This window comes from Molossus molossus, unplaced genomic scaffold (genome assembly GCF_014108415.1).
Source record: "Molossus molossus isolate mMolMol1 unplaced genomic scaffold, mMolMol1.p scaffold_m16_p_19, whole genome shotgun sequence".
NCBI lineage: Eukaryota > Metazoa > Chordata > Mammalia > Chiroptera > Molossidae > Molossus > Molossus molossus.
In genome coordinates this window covers 40,866,840-40,890,008 of record NW_023425354.1, presented here as the reverse complement: position 1 = coordinate 40,890,008, position 23,169 = coordinate 40,866,840, and the positions used below count along the sequence as shown (strand labels likewise).

The 23,169-nt window shown below is 36.5% G+C and overlaps 1 protein-coding gene across 4 annotated transcripts in view; it reads right to left on the bottom strand.

Moving 5' to 3' along the window:
- GOSR1 (golgi SNAP receptor complex member 1) overlaps positions 1-22,732 on the bottom strand; it is a 46,146-nt gene extending 23,414 nt beyond the window's left edge. The window contains exons 1-6 of one of the 4 annotated variants that reach the window (XM_036268658.1): positions 22,620-22,732; positions 19,905-20,025; positions 15,083-15,170; positions 14,625-14,732; positions 9,605-9,696; positions 6,876-6,950 (exon numbers count right to left, since the gene is read on the bottom strand). In XM_036268658.1, the coding sequence (XP_036124551.1) occupies positions 6,876-6,950; positions 9,605-9,696; positions 14,625-14,732; positions 15,083-15,170; positions 19,905-20,025; positions 22,620-22,650 (515 nt within the window). In that variant the 5' untranslated portion in view covers positions 22,651-22,732. Of the gene's footprint in view, positions 1-6,875; positions 6,951-9,604; positions 9,697-14,624; positions 14,733-15,082; positions 15,171-17,163; positions 17,254-19,904; positions 20,026-22,619 lie in introns of those variants that run through there. The other 3 variants (XM_036268659.1, XM_036268661.1, XM_036268660.1) reach the window with 3 other exon arrangements.
- Positions 22,733-23,169: the final 437 nt, after the last annotated feature.

Here is a 23,169-nt window from a genome sequence, read left to right as displayed (position 1 = left end):
TCAGGAGAAAACCAATCACTGTCTCTCGCTTGCATCAATGTTTCTCTCTCTCCCTCCCTCCCACCCTTCCTCCCTCCCTCCCTCCCACCCTTCCTCCCTCCCTCCCTTCCACTCTATCTAAAAATCAATGGAAAAACATCTCTTGGGTGAGGATTAAAAAAAAAAAAAGTAATGTACTGGCCAGTTTGACTCAGCAGTTAGAGCGTTGGCCCATGGACCAGAGAGTCCCAGGTTCGGTTCCCACTAAGGGTACGTACCTCGGTTGCAGTTTGTCCCCAGCCCCAGTTGGGGTTGTGTGAGTGGCAACCAGTCAATGTGTCTCTCTCACATTGATGTTTCTCTCTCTCTTCCTCCCTCTCTCCCCCGTGCTCTATCTGAAAATAAATGCAAAAATGTCCTCAGGTGAGGATAAAAAAAAGTCACAGCCTTTGTGAAACCTTCCCTATTCCATCTACACATCCAGGCAGAATTAACTCCTCTTTATAATATTATGTTTTCATGGCTGTTTGCTCTTCATAAACTCATTCAAGAATATAACAAGCATTTAAGATACATAAGACATTATAATATGTGCTGGAGAAAAAATATCTTAAACTGGCCAATTTTAAGTTTTTCCATATACATGATCTCATTTAGTGCTTTAAAAATATATTTCACAGGATATCATAATTATGTTTATTATTTATCTAACCAGAATGAGTTCCCATGGGGTAGAGACTGAGTCTGATTCATCTTTAATGCCCTAGAGTCTAGTACAATACCTAGCACACAGGAGACACTCATTAAATACTTAATAAACGAAACACTTGTTGGAATAATAGAATAGCAATCAGAGTTAACACTGAAATAATTCTTATAAATTTCCATAAGTGGTGGTGAGAATATATACAGTAGTCCCCACCTATACATGGTTTCATTTTCTGCAGTTTAACCATGGTCCAAAAATATTATATGGAAAATTCCAGAAATAAACAATTCATAAGTTTTAAATTGCACACTGTCTGAGTAGCATGATGAAATCTTGCATCGTTCCACTCTGTCCCACTTGGGATGTGAATTATCCCTTTGTCTAGGGTATCCACCCTGTATGTGCTACCCACCTATTAAGTCTCTCAGTAGCCATTTCCGTTATCAGATCGACTGTCATAGAATTGCAGTGCTAGTGTTCAAGTAATCCTTATTTTACTTAATAATGGCCCCAAAGAGCAAGAGTAGGAATGCTGGCAATTCTGACATGCCAAAGAGAAGCAATAAAGGGCTTCCTTTAAGTGAAAATGCAAAAGTTCTCAACTTAATAAAGAAAGCACATAATTATATGGTGAAGTTGCTAAGAGCTATGGCAAGAACAGATTTTCTATTTGTGAAATTGTGAAGACGGAAAAAAGAAATTCATGCTAGTTTTACTGTTGCACTTCAAATTGCAAAAGTTACGGCCACAGTGCACGAGAAGTGTTTAGGTAAGGTGGAAAACACATTAAATTTGTGGGTGGAAGACATGTACAGAAAAGTTGTTCCAACTGATGGCAATGTACTGAGCCTATATGAAGACTTCAGTAAGGGATCCCTGAACCGAGTAACCACACACACCTTTTATGATAGTATATTGTTAAACTGTTCTATTTTATTAGTAGTTATTGTTGTTAATCTCTTATTGTGCCTAATTTATAAATCAAAGTTTATCACAGGTACTTATGTATAGAAAAAAACAGAATATATAAGGTTCAGTACTATCCAAGGAGGTCTTGGAACATATCCCTTGTGGATAACATGACTGAGGAGAGAAAATTCCTCACTTTAACAGAAAACCTGCAACTCCAATTTTCCTATTTAACCAAGGCATATACAACTAAAGATGAATTTGATTTCACTAAAGCTCAAAGTGAAGGAACGTGAGTTCTGTACAAAAGCTCCTAACTATGTCATTCCTACTTTGTGAAATTGGACATTATCAACTGAACACAAAAATAAGCAAAGTATGTTCAGGGTAATATTAATTTGCTTTGCCATCAATTTCAAAAGGCAGACAACTGTACCACCTGAGACAAATGGAGCTTTGATATGTAATTTTAAAATACTCCATGAATGGGCCTGGCTGGGGTGGCTCAGTGGTTTAGCGTCAACCCATGCACCAAGAGGTCGCCGGTTCTATTCCCTGTCAGGGCACATGCCCAGGTTGTGGGCCCGATCCCCAGTTGGGGGCGTGCAGGAGGTGGCCAATCAATGTTCTCTCTCATCGATGTTTCTATCTCTTTCTCCTCTCCCTTCCTCTCTCTCCAAAATCAATAAAGAAAAATAATAAAACTCGAATGAAATGATACATAGTGAAATAATCAAATGCTACCAGTTCTCATAGGCTAAAAATACAATTTTCTATTACACAAATGACCCCTGCTATGTAAGGGATCTATCTCAAGGTTTTTACATATTCCCAAGTTTATGGCTGCTACTACTACTGTTAGATATAGTTTCTTCCATTAACTTTCTATTTTTCTACTTAAGAGCACTACTTTCTTAAGATCATCTCACTTTCAATACCTTCCTTCATAATTGTATTTTCACCTTGGAGTAATGTCTTACAAAGAAACAAAATATATGTATGCATGTTTATAAACCATTTCATGGTAGTTATCAGGTAGCAACAAGCAGCAAATATGAAGTAAGAAGTGAAGCTGAAGTGTAAATGCTGCTGTCCAGACAGGTTAGATGTACTCATTAGTTAAATGACTTCCCCAGCTCCAGCTTCACAACACATAACATTCAAGTTTGTATCTCAACAAACTATACACTACGAACCCTTAGGGTTCATAAATAGTAAAAAACTTTAAGTTAAATCTTGAATCCTGAGATTCTATGTTATCCCATTCACAGATGTTATATGACCCATGTTTAATTAAATCATGATACTTATCAAATAATATACAGGGTGGGGACAAAAGTTAGGTTTACAGCTGTTTGTATGAAAAATAATACAATAATTAATAAATAATAATACAAGAATAAACTCTGTTTTGCCTACTCATAACTGTAAACCTAGTTTTGCTCCACCCTGTACATACAACTATAAAAAAAACTGGGATAAAAATCACTCCTTCTAAAGGTCACTAAATTATGGTGATCACATGTCTCATATTTTTAAAACATGGTCATGATCTGTTAATACAATTAGAATTTCATTTCATAAAGATTATTCTGGCATCAAAAGTATTTCAAATTCTATTTAAGAAATGTAAACTGACAGTGTATATATAGTAAAAGGTCTTCTCCTTTAGTATTTGCTTTTCTTACTTTTATAACCCTCATTATGTTCTGCTTTATACAGAAATGCCTCATAGTTTACATGTATTAACTTAGCAACTCTGTGAAGTAGATACCATATAGACTTATCTTTGGGAGGCAGAACAGTATAGCAGAAGCAACACAACCTAAGGACCTGGGTTTGAATCTATTTAGTCATGTGACCTCAGGGAAAGTCAGCTAAAAATCATGACACAAAAAGTGAAACCATTTTTAATGTTTTTCAAATGCCTACCTGAAATATTTCCACAACTATAACTTTAAGTCACCCAAATAGCAAGGCTAGTGAATTTAAAAAAATTCAAATTATCAATAGTTTAAACATAGCCTAAGACATGTCATACAAATATTGTCAGAAAAAAGGTATGCCTCCAACTGAGACTATATAATTTTTTATTCCCTCATGAACATATTTATACCTAAGTATACAATTATAATACAAATATGTGTGCAATCTCAGATAATAACTCAATCATATTTGCTAAATAGTCAATGCCATGAAAACAAAACAAATTCTCAACTAAATACCACAATTGAGTCTGTTATTTAAATATATATCACTTTATACAACAGTCTGGTACTCCAAAAGCTATATAAAACAAATTCTTTACATTTTTAGAGTAATTTTAATTTTGTAAAATGTCTTAACTCTTAAGTCAGTCTCCCTTAAAATAAGGGGACAGTTACTATCCTATTTTAAAGATGCCCAGGTTGCAGGCTCAATCCCCAATAGGCAGCACGCAGGAGGCAGCTGATGATGTTTCTCTCTCGTATCGATATATTTCTCTGTCTCTCCCCCTCCTTTCCACTATCTCTAAATGTAGAACAACAAAAAACAATAAAAATAAATTTAACATAGCCCTGGCTGGTTTGGCTCAGCGGTTAGAGCTTTGGCCCATGGTCCAGAGAGACCCAGGTTCAGTTCCCGCTAAGGGCACATACCTTGGTTGCAGTTTGTCCCCGGCCCCAGTTGGGGTTGTGCAGGAGGCAGCCACTCGATGTGTCCCTTTCACGTTGATGTTTCTCTCTCTCCCTCCCATCTATCTGAACAAAAATGGAAAAATGTCCTCAGGTGAGGAAATAAATAAATAAATAAATAAAATAAATTAATTAATTTAACATAATTTGTGTAAGACCTGTATACTGAAAACCATAACATACTGAGAGAAATTAAAGGAGACCTAAATAAGTGGGAAAATATACCATGCTCCTCCTAGAATAGAAGATTTGCTACTATTATGATGGCAATTCTCCCTGAAGTGTTCTATAGATTCAATGTAATCTTACTTTAAATCTCAGCAGGCTTTTTTACCATCTGATTGTAAAATTTATACAGAAATTGAAAGGAATCAGAAGAGTTCATAATTTTATATTACTACCTAACTAGTGTCTAGCTTACATGAAATACTGATTTATCAAAAAATGTATTTGGAAGCTCTGTGTTCATATATATATATATATATATATATATATATATATTATTTTTATCCTCACCTGAGGACATTTTCCCATTTTTTGTTCGGATAGAGTGGGAGGAGGGAGAGAGAGGAAGAAAGAGAGAAACATCGACGTGAAAGGGACACATCAAGTGGCTGCCACCCGCACGACCAACCAGGGCCGGGGACAAACCGCAACCGAGGTACGTGCCCTTAGCGGGAACCGAACCCGGGTCTCTCTGGACCGCAGGCCGATGCTCTAACCGCTGAGCAAAACCGGCCAGAGCTCTCTGTTCCAATATTGAGAGCAACAACTAAAAGCCCTTGTTGTCAGACTCTACACTTCCCCAAATTCATTAACTCATATTCCATTCAACATCATCCTGTCTCAGTTTCTCTCTGCATAAAATGAGCACAAACTTTTTCACAAGAATGTTGAAAGAAATATAATTAAAGTATATCATATAGGAAACTGAGAAACAAAAATAGAAAATATCTTTTTGATTTCTACTCCTCTTGTCATTTTTGTAACTCTAAATAAATTATTTAAGCTGTGTGCCCCTGAATTATTGTATTTTTCCTATAAAGTGGACAATATATATATTTAAATATGTTTTTACTGATTTCAGAGAGAGGAAGGGAGAGGGAGAGAGAGAGAGAAACATCGATGAGAAAGAAACATTAATCAGCTGCCTCCTGCATGCCCCCCACTGGGGTTTGAGCCTGCAATCAGGACATGTGCCCTGACAGGGAATCGAACTGGCAACCTCCTGGTGCATGGGACAACACTCAACAAACTGAGCCACACTGGCTGGGCTAAAGTGGACAATATTAAACTCCTAAAGTGTTCTCTTTGAATTATTATAATAAATGAAAAATTATGAATTTTCATATAAAATTTATAATAAACAATGTGTTCTGAAATAAAGGATATTAATTCATATAATTACTCTGGTATACTCTTTTCAACAACAAATAATTCTGAAAGTAATTAAACGACTGCATCTATTTAATTTCTTTTTGAGGCAATAAATATAAAAACACTGATCTAATCTACTCCTTATTTTATGGTACTTGAGAATCTTATCCCTTAAATTAACTCTGTATCCCAAGTATATATTAATATATTTTTAAATGTAATGCAAAAATCCTCTTTATGGTGGTCTTTATCAAATACAAAACGAACAACCAAAGCTATGAAAAACTATAAACTAAACATACTGTAGGAAAGACTGCCCCCTTGTGCTAATCAATAATATTCATCATATTAAGGAACACTAAAAACTATTTCTGACATTAGAAACACCCAGACTTCTAAAAGGTCTTAATTTTTTCATGTTTTGATTTCAACAGTTTATATTTAAAGTGGTAATCTTAAAACAAACAAACAAACAAACAAACAAACAAACAAAAAATCGACAGTACATTAAGCTCATATGAACATGACTAATTTCTGACAGTCAGCAGCAAATAAGATAATTTATAACATTTAACTATCATGGATACTAGCTGCTCAAGTGCTTAAAGGATGGGCTCACAGAGATAAGTAATTTTCTGATCTTTAAATTCTATAACAAGATAGAGAGAAAATTAAAGAAATCAGTACATATCAGAGAAAAAAAATTAGATGAAGCTGAGAATTTGGTTACTTGCATTAAGACACCTATCTATAGTTTTATCCAAGTTTTTTTTGCATTTTTCTTTGAATTCTTAGAAAAGAATTTATTTCCTTTGGATCTGATGTATGGCAAACCTTTTATAACACTTTTTGACATAAGAAGTGGTATCAGGCTATTCAAACATAAGTCATCAGTATTATTACCATTATTATTACTAATAACCTATAGAAATGGACTAAATTATTAGAGCAATAAACTTTTTAAAGAAAAAATAGGCAATAAAAGACATATTTCAGGTAATAATTAGTGATGTGAATGTAGATTTTTTTATATTGACAGCACATCTTTCCTAATTATAATCATAACAGTTGCAATTCCATTTTTACCATGCAGGGTGAGTTAGAAGAATTACATGAATTAGCACTGATAAAGCACTTACTATAATAAACACCATAAAATTTCTTATATAAGCCAATGAATTAAGTATGGGAAACTTCATAGCACGCACACATTCACTAATACGTACTTTCGAAGGTGCTCATGTTCTTTCAAAAATAGTTCAGTTCGTCTGTTGTTTACTCCAGAGCCACTTTTATATGACCTAGAACAAAAATAGAGAAAATATAAGAACATTTTTGGCATATTAAAGAATATTTTTAGCAGATACTGCAAAAAAAAAAAAATTAAGTGATTTAATTCTAGTAATATCCAAAGTGGACAAATTGAGCCCCTCCATAGTTTCAAATGAACAATTAAAATGCATATTTCTTTTCATCTCCTTCTAAAAATGACATCTATTATAAACATGAATGGTTCTCTCTAATTTAGGCCCAAGAGTTTATTTTTCACCAAAATAATTCAATACCTTTTTTAAAAATAGTTTTTAAAAAATATTTTTATTTTTTTTTTTAGAGAGAGGAAGGGAGAGAGAGATAGAAGCATCAATGTAAGAGAGTAACATTGATCAGCTGTCTCCTGCATTCCCCCTGCTGGGGATCAAACCCGCAACCCAGGCATGTGCCCTGACCAGGAATCAAACCAGGACCTCTCGGTCCATGAGACGATGCACAATCCACTGAGCCACACCAGTAGGGCTAATCCAAAATTCTTAAACAAAAATCTTACTTTTCCTTTCTTTGTCCATTATCTCCTATATCTTTATTTTTTCCAAGTGGAAGTAAAACTTTGAACTGATTATTACACAGAATACAGGATGGACAAGTTACTGACATGGAATGTTTCCTTCACAATGGTACATGCAATCCATCAACTGAAATCTAAGGAGAACTAAAATGAAGCTAACGATCTGCCAATTTTGGCCTACTTAAGGATTTCTATCATGGTCTTAAGCACATTAACATTTACAAGAAAATGCCTTGTAGTATTACTATCAACACTTCCATGTTTCTGTTCTTTACTCACAATAAAGTATCAAGAACAAAATAAAAAATTCAAGTAATCGCACATATCCTGCAGTAAGACAAAAGAGGGTCATGCTGCTACAACTCAACTACTGGCTGAAAGGCAGCACTAACGTGCAAAGCACAGCAGGTAAGAAAATACCAGAGAAAGTGGAATGTTATAGCCAAGAACACACTGGACTTTGAAGACTGATGACTTGGATTTAAATCTATATTTCATCACTTATTAGCCAGTTAACAACCTTAGACAAGTCTCTTAATATAGAGTTGTTTTGTAAAACAACTAATAATTGCTATAAATACCAAAAGATTATATAAAACCAAAAAAGTAGTAATTGCAAAAAACTTGAAAATGTCACTTATTACTACTATATCTCATCTCACTAATTGTATTCTGCCTTGTATTATATTAATCTGAGTATATGCAACTAGACTATAAACTCCTAGAGGGCCAAGTCGGTCTTTTCATTTCCACCTTTTACTGTAAATGACGTAGTGTCTTATTCATGGTTGGCAATAGGAAATAGTTTAATGAATAGATAAACATGTTTCTCTTATGATGATCTTTCACAAAGCAAGTTATTATAGTGGGCTGTATTCTTGTCATTTCCACAAACTGTGGGGAAGCTAAATGTCTCTATATTAAAGGATGTTCCCTATACCAGTCCTCAATGCATTCCTTAAGAGATACATGTAAATAGACTATACAGAAATTAAACAAAAGATTTACATGTACTTAAGAACTAAAAATATTATAAAATTCCTAATTTTGACAAAAATGTTTAGTTTTTTTAATCTTACATGTTACACAAAGTACCTATGACTAAAAATAAAAAACACTGGTAAAACAGAGACAAACTAAAAATTGTTTTTCCAAGATAATTTCTGGAAACAACTCTGATAGCTGGATAATCCTGGGTTAGAGTTCTGAACATGAGTTTTGAATGCAATGAGTATTAAATTATTTCTGCTGCAAACTGTCTTACTGTTACAACAAAATAAAGAATCTTGACAAAAATGTTTCTCAGAGTACACAATTTACATTAGTTTATGACTGGTAATGAATATCACATTTATGAAACATAAGTATTATACTTATGAAATATAAGCATCATAAACTTATAATGATAGGCATATAGATGGTCCAAAAGTGGGAAGTCTTCAGCTTTAATTACATGCTCAACAGATTCAGCCTTGTCAGCAGTGTTCAGTTGTAGGGGAAAAAACTTCAAAAATGTATATAAAATGCTAGAATATATTATTGAAGGGGAGGTAAAGGGATATAAGAAAGAACAAATCTTTAAAATTATAGATTGAGATCAGCATAAAAATATTGGGAGTCCTTAAATAATTTACATAAGGCTATGTTTGCATAAAATCTGGAAAAAAAGAGATTATTTCAGATTCTAGGGAAGTAAAAGTTACTTTGATTATTATCTGAATATATAATTGCAGGGGCAAGGTAGAGGGATATGTGGTAATCAGGAACAGAAACACAGAGAGCTTCAGTTACCGATAATGTTAGAATTCTTAAAGTGGGTGGTAGGTGATCAGAGAAAAAACTCATAAAGATATCATCTAAGCTGGATTTTGAATTAAAACAGGAAAGCCAAGTTTGGCAGGAGCCAGTGATAAAACTAGGGCAAGCTGGAGTTAAGACCAGCAAAGTAGACTAGGACCATATTGTAGCTGCAATGTTTAAAGAAGAGTGAAATGGACATTAAAAACCTTGGAATCTAAAATATGATTCAGCTACTCAATTTTCTGATAATCATGGATATACTCTAAATCTAAATCTGAACATTCTACAAAATAATATAAAAAGGTAACTTACTCAATATCCTTTCGTACTGATCCCATGAGATTCTCCCTTTCCCTTATTGCCATAAAGTTTGCTTTGGTTTTATGGAATTCATGTGTATAATCCTGCAATAAATCAATATCCAGTCTCAATGTAAGCTAATTATATATTTTCATTTTACTGAGCCAGTTATTTATTGTCATCACATTATAAACTTCTGTCAAGAAAACTGCTATTTAAGAAATCAAACTGCCAAGAGGAAAAAATAACATTATAATTAGTTTCCTGAAGAGTAACCAACTTCTCTTAAATGAAAACAATTAGGTGGTAGGGCAGTGGTTCTCAACCTGTGGGTCGCGAGCCCTCTGAGGGTTGAACAACCCTTTCACAGGGGTCGCCTAACAGTAGCAAAATTACAGTTATGAAGTAGCAATGAAAATAATTTAATGGTTGGGGGGGGTCACCACAATATGAGGAACTGTATTAAAGGGTCGCAGCATTAGGAAGGTTGAGAACCACTGGTAGTAGGGTAATAGTGCCGCTAGATCACTATCCTTCGTGTCCTCCAGTAACTTGTCTTATGGGTTGTAAAGTAAAAAATAATTATAAGATAAAGTGACTTCAAATAGCCTGAGATAAAACTTCAGGGGCTTTTTCTACTCATTAGTGCACCTAATGGGCTTATTTTCAAATTTCATCCTTTTGGAACTCCCACCAAACAAAGGAAGAACAGAACCAAGAGAAATGTAAACGACAAACTAAGTTTAAAATACTCTTTTTCTACTATCATATTTTAAAACTACTAAGGAATATTCATTATTTTTTTAAAATCAGAAAAGTATAAAAAGATGAAAATCAACCCCATCTCCCAGAAAGTCCATATTGACCCTTTAAAAAACAAAATGATAAATGAACTTGGGATTGATACCAAAAGAAATAAAACTAAAAACCACCCTGCTCCACAGCTCATAACATTATCATCACTTAAATTTCCTTTCAGGAAATATATTTTTCCATATGCAAGCTTATCTATTATTTCATTTATGCTAAAAAAAATTAGACTATATTCTGCTGTACACTTTGTCTTTTGTAGTTCACAAAATATAAAATGATATTTCCATATTAGCAAACAGAAATCTACATTTTTAATAGCTATATAAAATTCTATCTTATGACTCTATCATAATTTAATAAATTGCCTATTGATGAACATTTTAGTTGCTTTATTTGCTGTTAAAAAATGCCACAATAGCCCTGACACAGGGGTTACAGCGTCAGCCTAAGCACCAAAGGGTTGAAGATTCAACCCCAGCCCTGGTCGGGATGCTGGTGGGAGGCAACCAATTGATTGTGTCTCTCTTACATTGATGTTTCTCTCCTTTCTCCCCTCTGCCCCTATCCCTTCCACTCTCTAAAAACCAATGGAAAAAATATCCTCAGGTGAGGATTAACAAAAGAAGTGTGTGTGTGTGTGTGTGTGTGTGTGTGTGTGTATGACACAATAAACATTCATATATACATATACATACACACACACACACACACACACATTTTATTGAATTCTCTCTTATTAAAGTGTATTTAGCCCTGGCCGGTTTGGCTCAGCGGTTAGAGCGTCGGCCTGCGGTCCTGAGAGACCCGGGTTCGGTTCCCGCTAGGGGCACGTACCTCAGTTGCAGTTTGTCCCCGGCCCTGGTCGGTCGTGCGGGTGGCAGCCACTCGATGTGTTCCTTTCACATCGATGTTTCTCTCTCTCTCTCTCTGTTCCTCTCTCTCCCTCCCACTCTACCTGAACAAAAAACAAAAACAAAAAATGTCCTCGGGTGAGGATTAAAAAAAAAATAATAATAAATAAAGTGTATTTAAAGAGTAAATGCCACCCTGGCCGGTTTCAGCGGTTAGAGCGTCGGCCTGCAGTCCAGAGAGACCCGGTTGGGTTCCCGCTAAGGGTGTGTACCTTGGTTGCAGTTTGTCCCCTGGTTGGTTGTGCGGGAGGCAGCCACTAGATGTGTCCCTTTCACGTCAATGTTTCTCTCTCTCCCTCCCTCTCTCTCTCTCCCTCCCTCTCTCTCTCTCCTCCCACTCTATCTGAACAAAAAATGGAAAAAAATGTCCTCGGGTAAGGATAAAAAAATTAAAAAATAAAGAGTAAATGCCTTGCAGAGTAAGTGAATCAAAGAATCTTACATTTAAATCAGACTACACCAATTTATATCTCCAGCAAAATAAATAAATGTCCATTTTCCTACACTCTTGCCAATAATAGGCTACAAATGTTTCAATATTTGCTAATCTGACAGGTGAAAAATCGTATCTCATTTTGATTTGGGAATGCAGCTGAACATCTTTTTATGGTTTTGACAATTCATTTTCTGTACACAAGTTAATATCCTTTGCTCATTTTTGTGTTAGGTTATCTTTTTCCTTATATCTATTACTTCTCTATATATTAAGCAAATTAATTATTTGTTATAGTTTCTGGTATTAGATCTTGCTTAGAAAATCCTTTACTATCCAAAATGTATAAATTCACCCGTGCGTTATTCTGAATTTTCTTTCCTTCTAAAAAATTTTTTTATCCTCACCCAAGGTCATTTTTGCATTTATTTTCAGATAGAGCAGGAGGGAGAGAGGGAGAGAAACACTGACGTGAGAGAGAGACATAGACTGGCTGCCACCTACACAACCCCAACCAGGGCCGGGAACAAACTGCAACCGAGGTACATGCCCCCAGCGGGAACCAAACCTGGGCCTCTGTGGTCCGCAGGCCAACGCTCTAACTGCTGAGCCAAACTGGCTAGGGCTGAATTTTCATGGTTTCATTTTCTACATATAAATCTTTGATCCATTTGGAATTTATCCTGGATGGAAGAAATGAGATAGAATTTAAGGTTTGTTTTTTTCCCCCGAAAAATAACTAGCCAATAGTTACAACTCTATTTATTTTATAATCCTTCTCTTTTCCACTGATTTAAAATACTACCTTTATGGTAAAACTAAATTCCCATGCATATTTAGGTTTATAAATAAATTCTATTCAGTTCCATTGGTCTCTTTTTCTCTAGAATTAAGCTGTCTTAATTATTCTAGCTTCTTCACAGGTTTTAATATATCTGGTAGAACTAAGTATCCTTTACTACTTATCTTCATTTTTACACGTTTTTTTCTTAGTTATTCTTGTATGTCTATGATTCCAAATAAACTCTAGAGTCATTTTGCTGATTAGAAAAAATGAAACAAATAAATTTTAAAACCTGTTATTTCCATTGGGAAAGCATTTAATTTATAGGTTGATTTAGAGAGAAATCTTCCCACCCAAAAGCAGAGTAAATCTTTTACATTCCTCAGTAGTATTTTAAACATTCCAGTCCTATACATCTCATTAAATTTATACATAAAGATTTTATCGTTTCTTCCACTGTATTTTCTAACAAGTTATTGTTTGAGAAAAACTACTTGCTTTTATATATTAATTTATGTGATCCACTGTCTCGCTGAATTTGTTTCAAATACATATTTTTTAGTTAGTTTTCTTGGTTGTATCAGCTATTATAATCTTATCACTGCCACACAATACAAATTTTGTCTCTTCCTTTATCTGGTTTCTTTTTACTGTCTAATTGCACCACAAAGAACTTCCAAAACAATGTTAAATATCGTGGTGATAGTAGGTATTCTTGTTTTTCTTTTTTTCTTTAATGGGAATGCTTTTAGTGCTCTATTATTAAGTATAATGCTAGCCTTTAATCTGCTATATACATTTTTGCATTAGGCAATTAAAGTATCCTTCTATTCCTATTCTTTTTGTTATTGTTGTTAATCCTCACCCAAGCATATTTTTCCACTAATTTTTAGGTAGAGTGAAAGGAAGCATAGGGGGATAGAGAGAGACAAACATTGATGTGAGAGAGACATATCAATTGGTTGCCTTCCACACAACGCCAACTGGGGACAGGGATCAAACCTGAGACCCTTCGGTCTGAGGGCTGATGCTCTAACCCAGCGGTTCTCAACCTATGGGTCACGACCCCTTTGGGGGTCGAATGACCCTTTCACAGGGGTCGCCTAAGACCATCAGAAAACACATATTTCCGATAGTGATTCATAACAGTAGCAAAATTACATTTATGAAGTGGCAACGAAAATAATTGTATGGTTGGGGGTCACCACAACATGAGGAACTGTATTAAGGGTCGCAGCATTAGAAAGGCTGTAACCGCTAAGCCAAACTGGCCAGGGCCTATTCCTATCTTTAATAAGAATTTTGTTTTGTTTTGTTTTGTTTTAATCCTCACCCGAGGATATTTTTCCATTTATCTTCAGAGAGAGTGGGAGGGAGCAGGAGAGGGAGAGAGAAACATCAATGTGAGAGAGATACATCTACTGGTTGACTCCCGTAAGACTCTGACCAGGGCGGGGGACAAACCACAACCAAGGTACGTGCCCTTGACCGGAATCAAACCCACGACTCTTGGTCCACGGGCCGATGCTCTAACCGCTGAGCAAAATCGGTCAAGGTTAACAAGAGTTTTTAAAATTTGAAATGGTTGATGAATTTTTTCAATATTAAAAAGATTTGCCTTATTTATATACTATATATTAACACCCCATATAAAAATCTTTAAGAGTTTATTTCATTTTGTTGTTACATTTTTAATATTTTCTCAAACAATATTCTAAATATAGTAAATTACTCCTCTCCCATGTAATTCAAAGGCTAAGGAAAGTCTACTCTAAACCACCATATTATTGCCTTTGCATGACCACTGGCTATTTCACTGTTACAGTTAGCGAGGTTTTCCACAGAATATTTACCCACTGATGAAAATTACTCAATTTACCAGGCAAAAAAAAGCAAGAGCTCTTAGATATTAGACATTTTATAATACCAACGGAAAAAAGTAAACAAGACAAACTTCTATAGCATGACATTTATCCTCTTACAAGATGTTCCTCTTTGGTCTCTTAAATACATGTGCACAGATTCTATTTAAGGATTTTAAAAAACCACCCTATAACAACATAAAAATCTCAAGCCCGATATATTTATTACCTGCAATATGTCTCTATGTCGCTGTAATGTATGCATCAGCGCCGCATTCAAGGAGGGGACACCCGCACTGTTGGTATATTCTGCCATTTTATCATTTACTCCTGTAAGCTAAAAAGAAAAAAAAAAAGAAAGGAAAAAAATATATATTAAATATATTTTATAAATCACTATAAACAGATGAAAGTAAATTATCTGCCTGTTTGCCCTTTGGCTAACAGCAACAAACCAACCAAAAACAAGAAGGCATGGATTCAGTACGTCTGCCAAGTAATGCATACAAGCTAAAATAACTCTCATGGGACCTGGAAATGGCTGTCATCAAAATGTAAGTGGCCTGGGAAGCACACATCTTGAATGAAGGGGGACTTCAATAAACATGTCTGCATTAATATAATCTAGTACCATATCTAACAAGTACATAGTTATTAGCAAAACAGCCATTTACAGAAAGTACTTACCCTTGCCAAAAGCTGTTCAATCTCAATTGCCATTGTTTCAAACATTCTGTCTTGGCTTGATCCATTTAAAAGGGGTGTGGTGTCAGAGCTAAAGATAAGTTCAAATAAAGAGAATCCATTACTTACACTTAATCCTTTAAAATATACTTAGAATAATAAGGTAATTATTCTTTTTTTTTTAATTGTTTTTCTTTATTGATTTTAGAGAGAGAGAGAGAGAGAGAGAGAGAGAGAGAGAGATAGAAACATCGATGAGAGAGAATATCAACTAGCTGCTTCCTGCATGTGCCCCTCACTGGGGATTTAGCCCACAACCTGGGCATGTGCTGAATGGGAATCAAACTGGCGAACTCTTGGTGCATGGGTTGATGCTCAACTACTGAGCCACACTAGCTGGGCGAGTTAATTATTCTTAAAGCGGTCAAGTAGAATTCCTGAGACAGTCTCTCTGTTTCTTAAGAAGCCATATGTGTGTATATATATATATACATATATATATATTTTAATTTTTTTCATTGATTTTTAGAGAGAGAAACATCAATGTGAGAGCATAACATTGACCGGCTGCCTCATGCATGACACCCACAGGGGATGGAGCTGACAACCAGGGCATGTGCACCTCCTGGGAATCGAACCAGGAATCCCCAGGTGCACTGGATGATGTCCAACAAACTAAGCCACACCGGTCAGGGCAGAAGCTATAGTTTTCATAGAAGTTTTCCTACAAAGATCACACGTGTCCTAAATATTAAACTCATTATATAAAATATAATTGACTGTAAGATTTTCCCAAGCTTAAATATAAACCATCATAATAATGTAAAGAAATTCCAAGAGCTGTTTATTGTTTCCCAAATAAAATAACTTAAACTAAGCTATGGCAGTGCTCAATTAAATACGAAATCTGGAAACAAAAAACAAAAAAACAAATTATCTGAAATAAAACTGTAAAACTATGTAGTACAGCATATAAAAGCCATAAAATGGATTATAAATTACGCTATGTGATCTATAAGAAATAATCTTTAAAATTTTTACCCCAAAGCAATTATGGTTGCTTAGAGCTTATGTTAAGTTATCGCTTCTTTCCTTGACTATCACCAAGAAGAAATAAAAATGAGATTTAAATGATCCAGATTGGATAACTAGTTATTAAATAATCAGGAATTAATACAGATAGTTCTATCTGTCTAATACAGATAGTCATGTCCAGCACCAAAGTTTTAATACCAACCCTCTATATTTCTACTTATATTACACAATTGTTTCCATTTTGTTTTGCAAAAATGTGTTGAACTTTTAAAAAAATTTTTATTCACTGACTGACTTAGAGAAAGGGAGGGGAGGAAAGCAGAGAGAGGGAAGGGGGGAGAGAGAGAGAGAGAGATGGATTTGTTGTTCTACTTATTTATGCATTCATTGGTCAATTCTTGTATATGCCCTAATTGGGAATCAAACCTGAAACCTTTTTGATGTTACAGAACAATGCTCCAAACAACTGAGTCACCCGGCCAGGGTTCTAGCTTTTTATTATATGTCAGAGCCAACCCAAGGTTCTGTAGTTGTATCTTAGAATGTACCTGGCCAAAAATTCTCTATATACTACTAATACAAATCCTCCTCTATAAGATATATGATAAAGAACAACTGGCCAATGAATGTAATTTCTTTGAAAAGGGAAACTGTCTGTCTCATTCATCTATATACCTAGCTCCTAAAATATTGCTTGGCACATGGTAGATGGTTAATGAATACTTTTTTAATAAATGAGGAGGCAATCTCTACATTCACCATTCTCAGGAGAATATGTGAGTCCAGGAAAATAGTCAAAAACTCATTCTCTACAACACTAAAATTCAGTTAAATATATTTTATTTTATAGGTATGTGATGATTCATAGGCCATTAAGTCTCCAAATATAGAAACTAAAAAAATTACTCCTGAAAGAAAAATTCTGGTCATCACTGAGTTTATTCATCATGACATGCTTTCAACATGGGCAACAAACAAAACACTTTAGAATGCAAACTGAAAAAAAAATGCAGATTGGATCTTGATCCTCATGGCCTTAGGTTTCTTACTGAAGGGGACAGTTAGGCTGAAGTAATTCCACAAAGTCAGTCTCAGTTTGTTGCAGAATTTCTTAAGGAACGTTTTCAAGGTAGTTTTTCCTTTAAAGAAGTCACAAAAGTAGTAAGTTCATGAAGCATGGAGAACATAAAAAAGCATCATGTAATTATATCTTAACTATTTGGAGTTTTAAAATTGTATAATCACTGGCATAGCCAAATGGGAGACTTAAATTCAGGACATATGCTTTCCAGTGATAAAATAAGTTAACACATAGAAAAGCATATTCCTCATTCTATCTCACTTGCTATGTAAAGGTGAGCCCACAGAAATGCACTGCAATTAAAGCTATGTGACATGCCAATAGCTTATTTTTAGATCCTAGAGTCAATATGTTGGCCCTGCTATCTTTAATTCTTTAATAACACACCCTATTAAAAAGAAGCAACAGTTTGGCTATAGTGCTGGAATGAGTCTTTTGTTGGAATGTGCATAGAAAGTTTTAGAGAGTGGGCTCTGGAGACAGAAAGACCTGGGTTCAAATCCAAGGTCAGTTTTTATTATTTAGTTGAAAAATCTCTCACTCGTGACCAGTCCTCACAAAAGTATATAACAACTAACAACCGTGCTAACTGAAATTCATGCAAGATACATAAAAACATTTTTATAGGTAAAAATGTTCCCATAAGTCTTTACATAAAGCTCTTAGAACAGTACCTGACACATGATAAACACTGTGCCAGCTATTAAAATTATTAGAAAAAAATTGAAAACAATGTCCATCTACAGAATAAACTGTGATACAATCATACAATGTAATAATATTTGTAGTAAATTAATATATCAGAGTTAAATGTATTCATAGCTTAATCTCAAAGATAATGTTAAACCAAAAAACAAGTTGCAAAATAACTTTGGTAGGATACTATGAATTGTTTAGGAACATAAACATATAAAATATATATGGAGCCCTGGCCGGTTTGGCTCAGCGGTTAGAGCGTTGGCCTGCGGTCCGGAGAGACCCGGGTTCGGTTCCCGCTAAGGGCACGTACTTCGGTTGCAGTTTGTCCCCGGCCCCGGTTGGTCGTGCGGTGGCAGCCACTCGATGTGTCCCTTTCACATCGATGTTTCTCTCTCTCTATCTCTTCCTCTCTCTCCCTCCCACTCTATCTGTACAAAAAATGGAAAAATGTCCTCGGGTGAGGATAAAAACAAACAAACAAACAAACAAACAAATAAATAAAATATATATGGAGATTATAAGGATGAAAAAAAATGGACGCCATCAGGGGCTTCAACTGAATTGGTAAAGACTATTTCTTAAAGTGGGAGATAGGAACATGAGGATCCATTATATTATTCTTTATACCTTTCTAAATGTCTTAAATATTTCTTAATGTTTTCAAACAAGTGAATGGCCTAAAGTTAGCATGAGATTCAAAGGTAAGAATACATTTTCCAGTAGAGTTATCATATGATCCAGCAATTCCTCTTCTGGGTATTCAACTGAAGTATATGAAAACACTACTTTGAAAAGCTATATGTACCTTAATGTTCATTGCAGCATTATTTACAATAACCTAGATATGGAAATAACCTAAGTGTCCATTGATGAATGAATGGATGGATGAAGAAAATGTGGTATATATGTGTACTGGACTATGACTCAGCCTTGAAAAAGATGGACTACCACCATTTGTGACAACATGGATGGGTTCTTGAGGGTATTATGCTAAGTTAAGTAAGTCAGACCGAAAAGGACAAAAACCATGATTTTACTCATATGGGAAATAAAAAAACAAAAGAAAACAAATCAACAAAACAAACTCATAGATACAGACAATAAAAGATGGGCAGTTACCAGAGGGAAAGGAGAGTAGGAGGAGGGAAAACATGGGTAAAAGGGATCAAATATATGGTGACGAATGAAAACTAAACTTTTGGTAGTGAACGCACTATAGCGCACACAGATATCGAACTACAATGTTGTAATCCAATGTTACCTGAATTAAAACAAAACAAAACAAACTTTTTCTATACATTCAATATAGTAGTACACTGGTTTCTCATGAAAGAACCAAAATTAAAAATAGCTTAGCCCACCTGATGTGGTTCAGTGGATTGAGCGCTGTCCCATGGACCGAGAGGTCCTGGTTTAATTCCTGGTCAGAGCACATGCCTGAATTTTAGGCTCATTCCCTAGTAGGGGGTGTGCAGGAGACAGCTAATCCATGTTTCTCTTTCACATAGATGATTCTCTCTCTCTCCCCCTTCCTCTCTCTCTAAAAAAATCAATAAAAACATTTTAAAAAACAGCTTAGGTGATTAATAGCAAGGATACACACTGCACTAGTCATTCTAAAATGCCAAAATAGCAGCATATATACTTGGCATTTGGGTAGTTGCTCACATTCATTTAGTAATCAGACGATATAAGAAATACAATGTGGACAGATCAACCACATTTCTTAAACTGATTGACCTAGAAAGTTATTTCTGACACAAGTTCATTCTTCAGCTTTACCATTTTTTTCCTGTCACTGTCACAATCTTTGCCTAAGAATCTCAAATAAACGCTAGTCTCAAAAATTAAGAAATTTTATAAATCACTAAAAACAAGACAATAGCATAAAAATAAAATACCAAAAATTCACCAATAGAACAAATTACAGAGTCCTATATTTTAGTTTATTTTTCAATGCTTTAAAAACATTATGTAGTTTAAGGCATAAGAGAGAGAATCTGGTAGTACCTATACCTGTCGCGTCTTCCATCTCGGGCACTGCTGTGACTGTAACTCGTACATAGTTTACTGAAGGAAACGAGCTTCAGGTCAAGTTCATTTTCCAGCTGTCGAGCCTGTTTCCTCAGATCTTTAACAAAATTATAAAATCAAATCATTTAGATACAGAGTCCATCAGTAGATATAAAACTCACAAAACTTTTCTGAAGAAAACAAACTATGAAAATGATCATATATTGATCTAGGTTCAATAAAGAAAAGTATTTAAAGGAAGAAACCAAAGACGTACCAGCAAAGCAAACTGTCACTTATTTTAAACTTCACGTGGGGCAAAAGGGTGCGTGTGTGAAAATTTTCAGCTTTATCCCAAAGACAACTAGACAACAAATGTTATTCTAACATCCCTGAAATTATTTCTATAGCAATAAATAAATTTTGTAATTTGGGGACTGGGGGGGAGAGGGGGGTAATACAAATCACAAAGAGACTGACTACAGGTTATAACCAGCATTACATCCATTTACCTTCTAACTTTATAAAAAAGAAACCATTACTGTTTTTGACAGGAATTTTCCTCTCTCTTTAAGTCCCAAAACTGTATTAAGCTTATGAAATTCTTAATAGTAGAATGACTTAGTGATTGAGCATAAAGAAAAAAATACTCATTGACAAAGATAAAATAATTCTTTCAATAGTTTACTGGAATCTGGAGAGGGTGAAATTAACAATGACAAGGTGCTATTAACAAGGTTGATGGTAAGTATAACAAAAATAACAGTATAGGTTTTATTTATTTTTTATCCTCACCCGAGGACATTTTTCCATTTTTTTGTACAGACAGAGTGGGAGGGAGAGAGAGGAAGAGAGAGAGAGAGAGACATCGATGTGAAAGGGACACATAGAGTGGCTGCCACCTGCACGACCAACCAGGGCCGGGGAAAAACTGCAACCAAGGTACATGCCCTTAGCGGGAACCGAACCCGGGTCTCTCCAGACCGCAGGCGGGCGCTCTAACCGCTGAGCCAAACCGGCCAGGGTAACAGTATAGGTTTTAAAAGGACAGAAACAAACAAGCAAGGAGAGAAATCGGTATATAGTAGTTTGGCATCTAAGTGGCTGAATGAGAGAAGCAGCAGCCCCCAAACCCCCATCTAGATGTAAGTAATCTCATTCATGGTGAAGTGGTCAAAATGAAAGAGCTGAAACATAGGAAGAATTGTGTAAGGATCTCATCTTTCAGTAAAAAGGAATACAAAATATTATTTCAATATACTTAACAGCAACCAGAAGTAGGAAGCAGCGTAATACAGTGGGGTATATGTTCCCAGAAACCAAATCTCAGTTAGAACCTCAGCTCAGCCTAAAGTTCTGGGATTCTGAGCACTGGCTCTGAGATTTACTGACAATCTACTTAACCTATAAACCTCAGCTTTTTGTTTTTTAAACCCTTATCTTCAGGGTTTTTCTGAGCATTAGAAATCATGTATTTAAAGCACCTGGCACAGAATAGGTTGTCAATAATAAGCTGCTATAATTATTACAGCATGGTGCTTCAAAAAAGCATAGCCCAATGACTAGCATTAATGAACCCAGTAGCCACTTGCACATAATTTAAAAATATGTTCTCACTACTACACACATTTCAAATAGTCATTTTTCATACATGTTCAACTCTAAGCCCACGTCTCTGTAATTAGCGACTGCCTTCTCCAGTAGAAGACATCAAGTAAAAGCATTTTCAAAGTGTGACAGGCAAGTACGGATGGACTTAGAATTAAGTATCTTAGACCCAGGGGCTGATAGTGACGGTACTGTTATTTGTAGTGGTTACCGGGAGGAGCAACAGGAAATAATTTAAAAGGGAAAAAAAGGATTCAGAGAGCAGTTTCTATGTTGCAGTCAAGCAGACAGACACTTGAAAGAAAAAGGGGAGCCTTCTCTATCTGTCACCATCGTGGTCCAGGAAGAGTTTTACATGAGCCCACTTCATCCGACCAGATTTTCAGGAATTAAATAAACGTACTTGTCAAGTCACGAGATGACGATTTATCTATCTGTTTGTTTATTTAGTGGAAGAGGTATACCCAACGCAATCATTACAATTCACACTGGCTCTCTCAACTTTCTCTGTTGAACGAAACGGATCTCCCGAGCAGAGAGTCAAGTTATTTCTTCTGCCATCAAACGCGACAAGACACCCAACCCTCCACGTCCCAGCCTGAAGCAGCCCAGGGGACCCGGCAGGAGACATTCCGCGCACCCGACTTCCCCTCGATGGACCGGGCAGACAAGTTCCTCCTTTTTTCCCTACTCGACCGTCGAAAGCGCTGACTCCTCCGGCCTCCCGGGCTCGGTACATTCTCGCCCAACTCACACTCATTTCCTCTCAGATCTCAGAGTTCATACCCCAACCCCCTTCGTCCGAGTTCCACGGCTCTCTCAACCTAGCTCTCCTCCGACTACTCCGGCCCAGCCTCCTCTCCATCGTGCTCAGCCCTCTCGGTCCAACCCCTGCCTCAGGTCCCGCTGCCTCTCAGGTCAGCCCCCTGCCCCAGACCGTTCGTTCTCCTCTCCCCCAGGCCCCGAGGCTCCCACTAAACAGCCCTGGCCCTCGGCTCGGCCGCTCCGGAGGCCAGGCTCTTTCCTCTGCTGCCTCACCCAAGATACGACCTCACGCAGCCGCCTCGTCCCCGGGTGAGACCCACCCGGAGGCCTCGCCCTTACCTTCCCAGTAATTGCTCGTTCCTGCCGCCATCTTTGTTGTCCAACGTCAGTCGGGATAGGAGAGTAGACGCGCTGCGAGCCAGAGAGTCACCTCTGCGCCTTCTTCCGCCCTGGCGCCAGGGCCGATGGGATACGTGAGCTTCCACAGACACCGCCACCTGGCGGTCAATTTGTTATTTTACACCTTTTGAATGGCGAGACAAAATCTCAGGCTTGGCGCCTGACATTCCCTGTCTTTCGGGTGCTTATATCCATTCTCTGCGCTCCCAAGTTTCATCATCGCATCATCGCCCTCAGCTCGTCTTATCCCCTCTCTCAGCAGGACCTACCTAGATGAGAAAAGTCATCCTCAGACACAGCTCCCTGTTTGCCTCACCTCGCAATGTGTATCCTCCGCTAGCCTCTTTCCCTTCTCAGAGCCAGAGGCTCTTTTCTTCCCAAGACCAATCCCTTCATCCTACCTGCGCCTGTGCTCCGCTGGCTGCCTTTTCCTCCGTCTGCAGTAGTTAGGGTCCCATCCCTTTCCTCCCCAGCCACCAAGTCCAGAAAG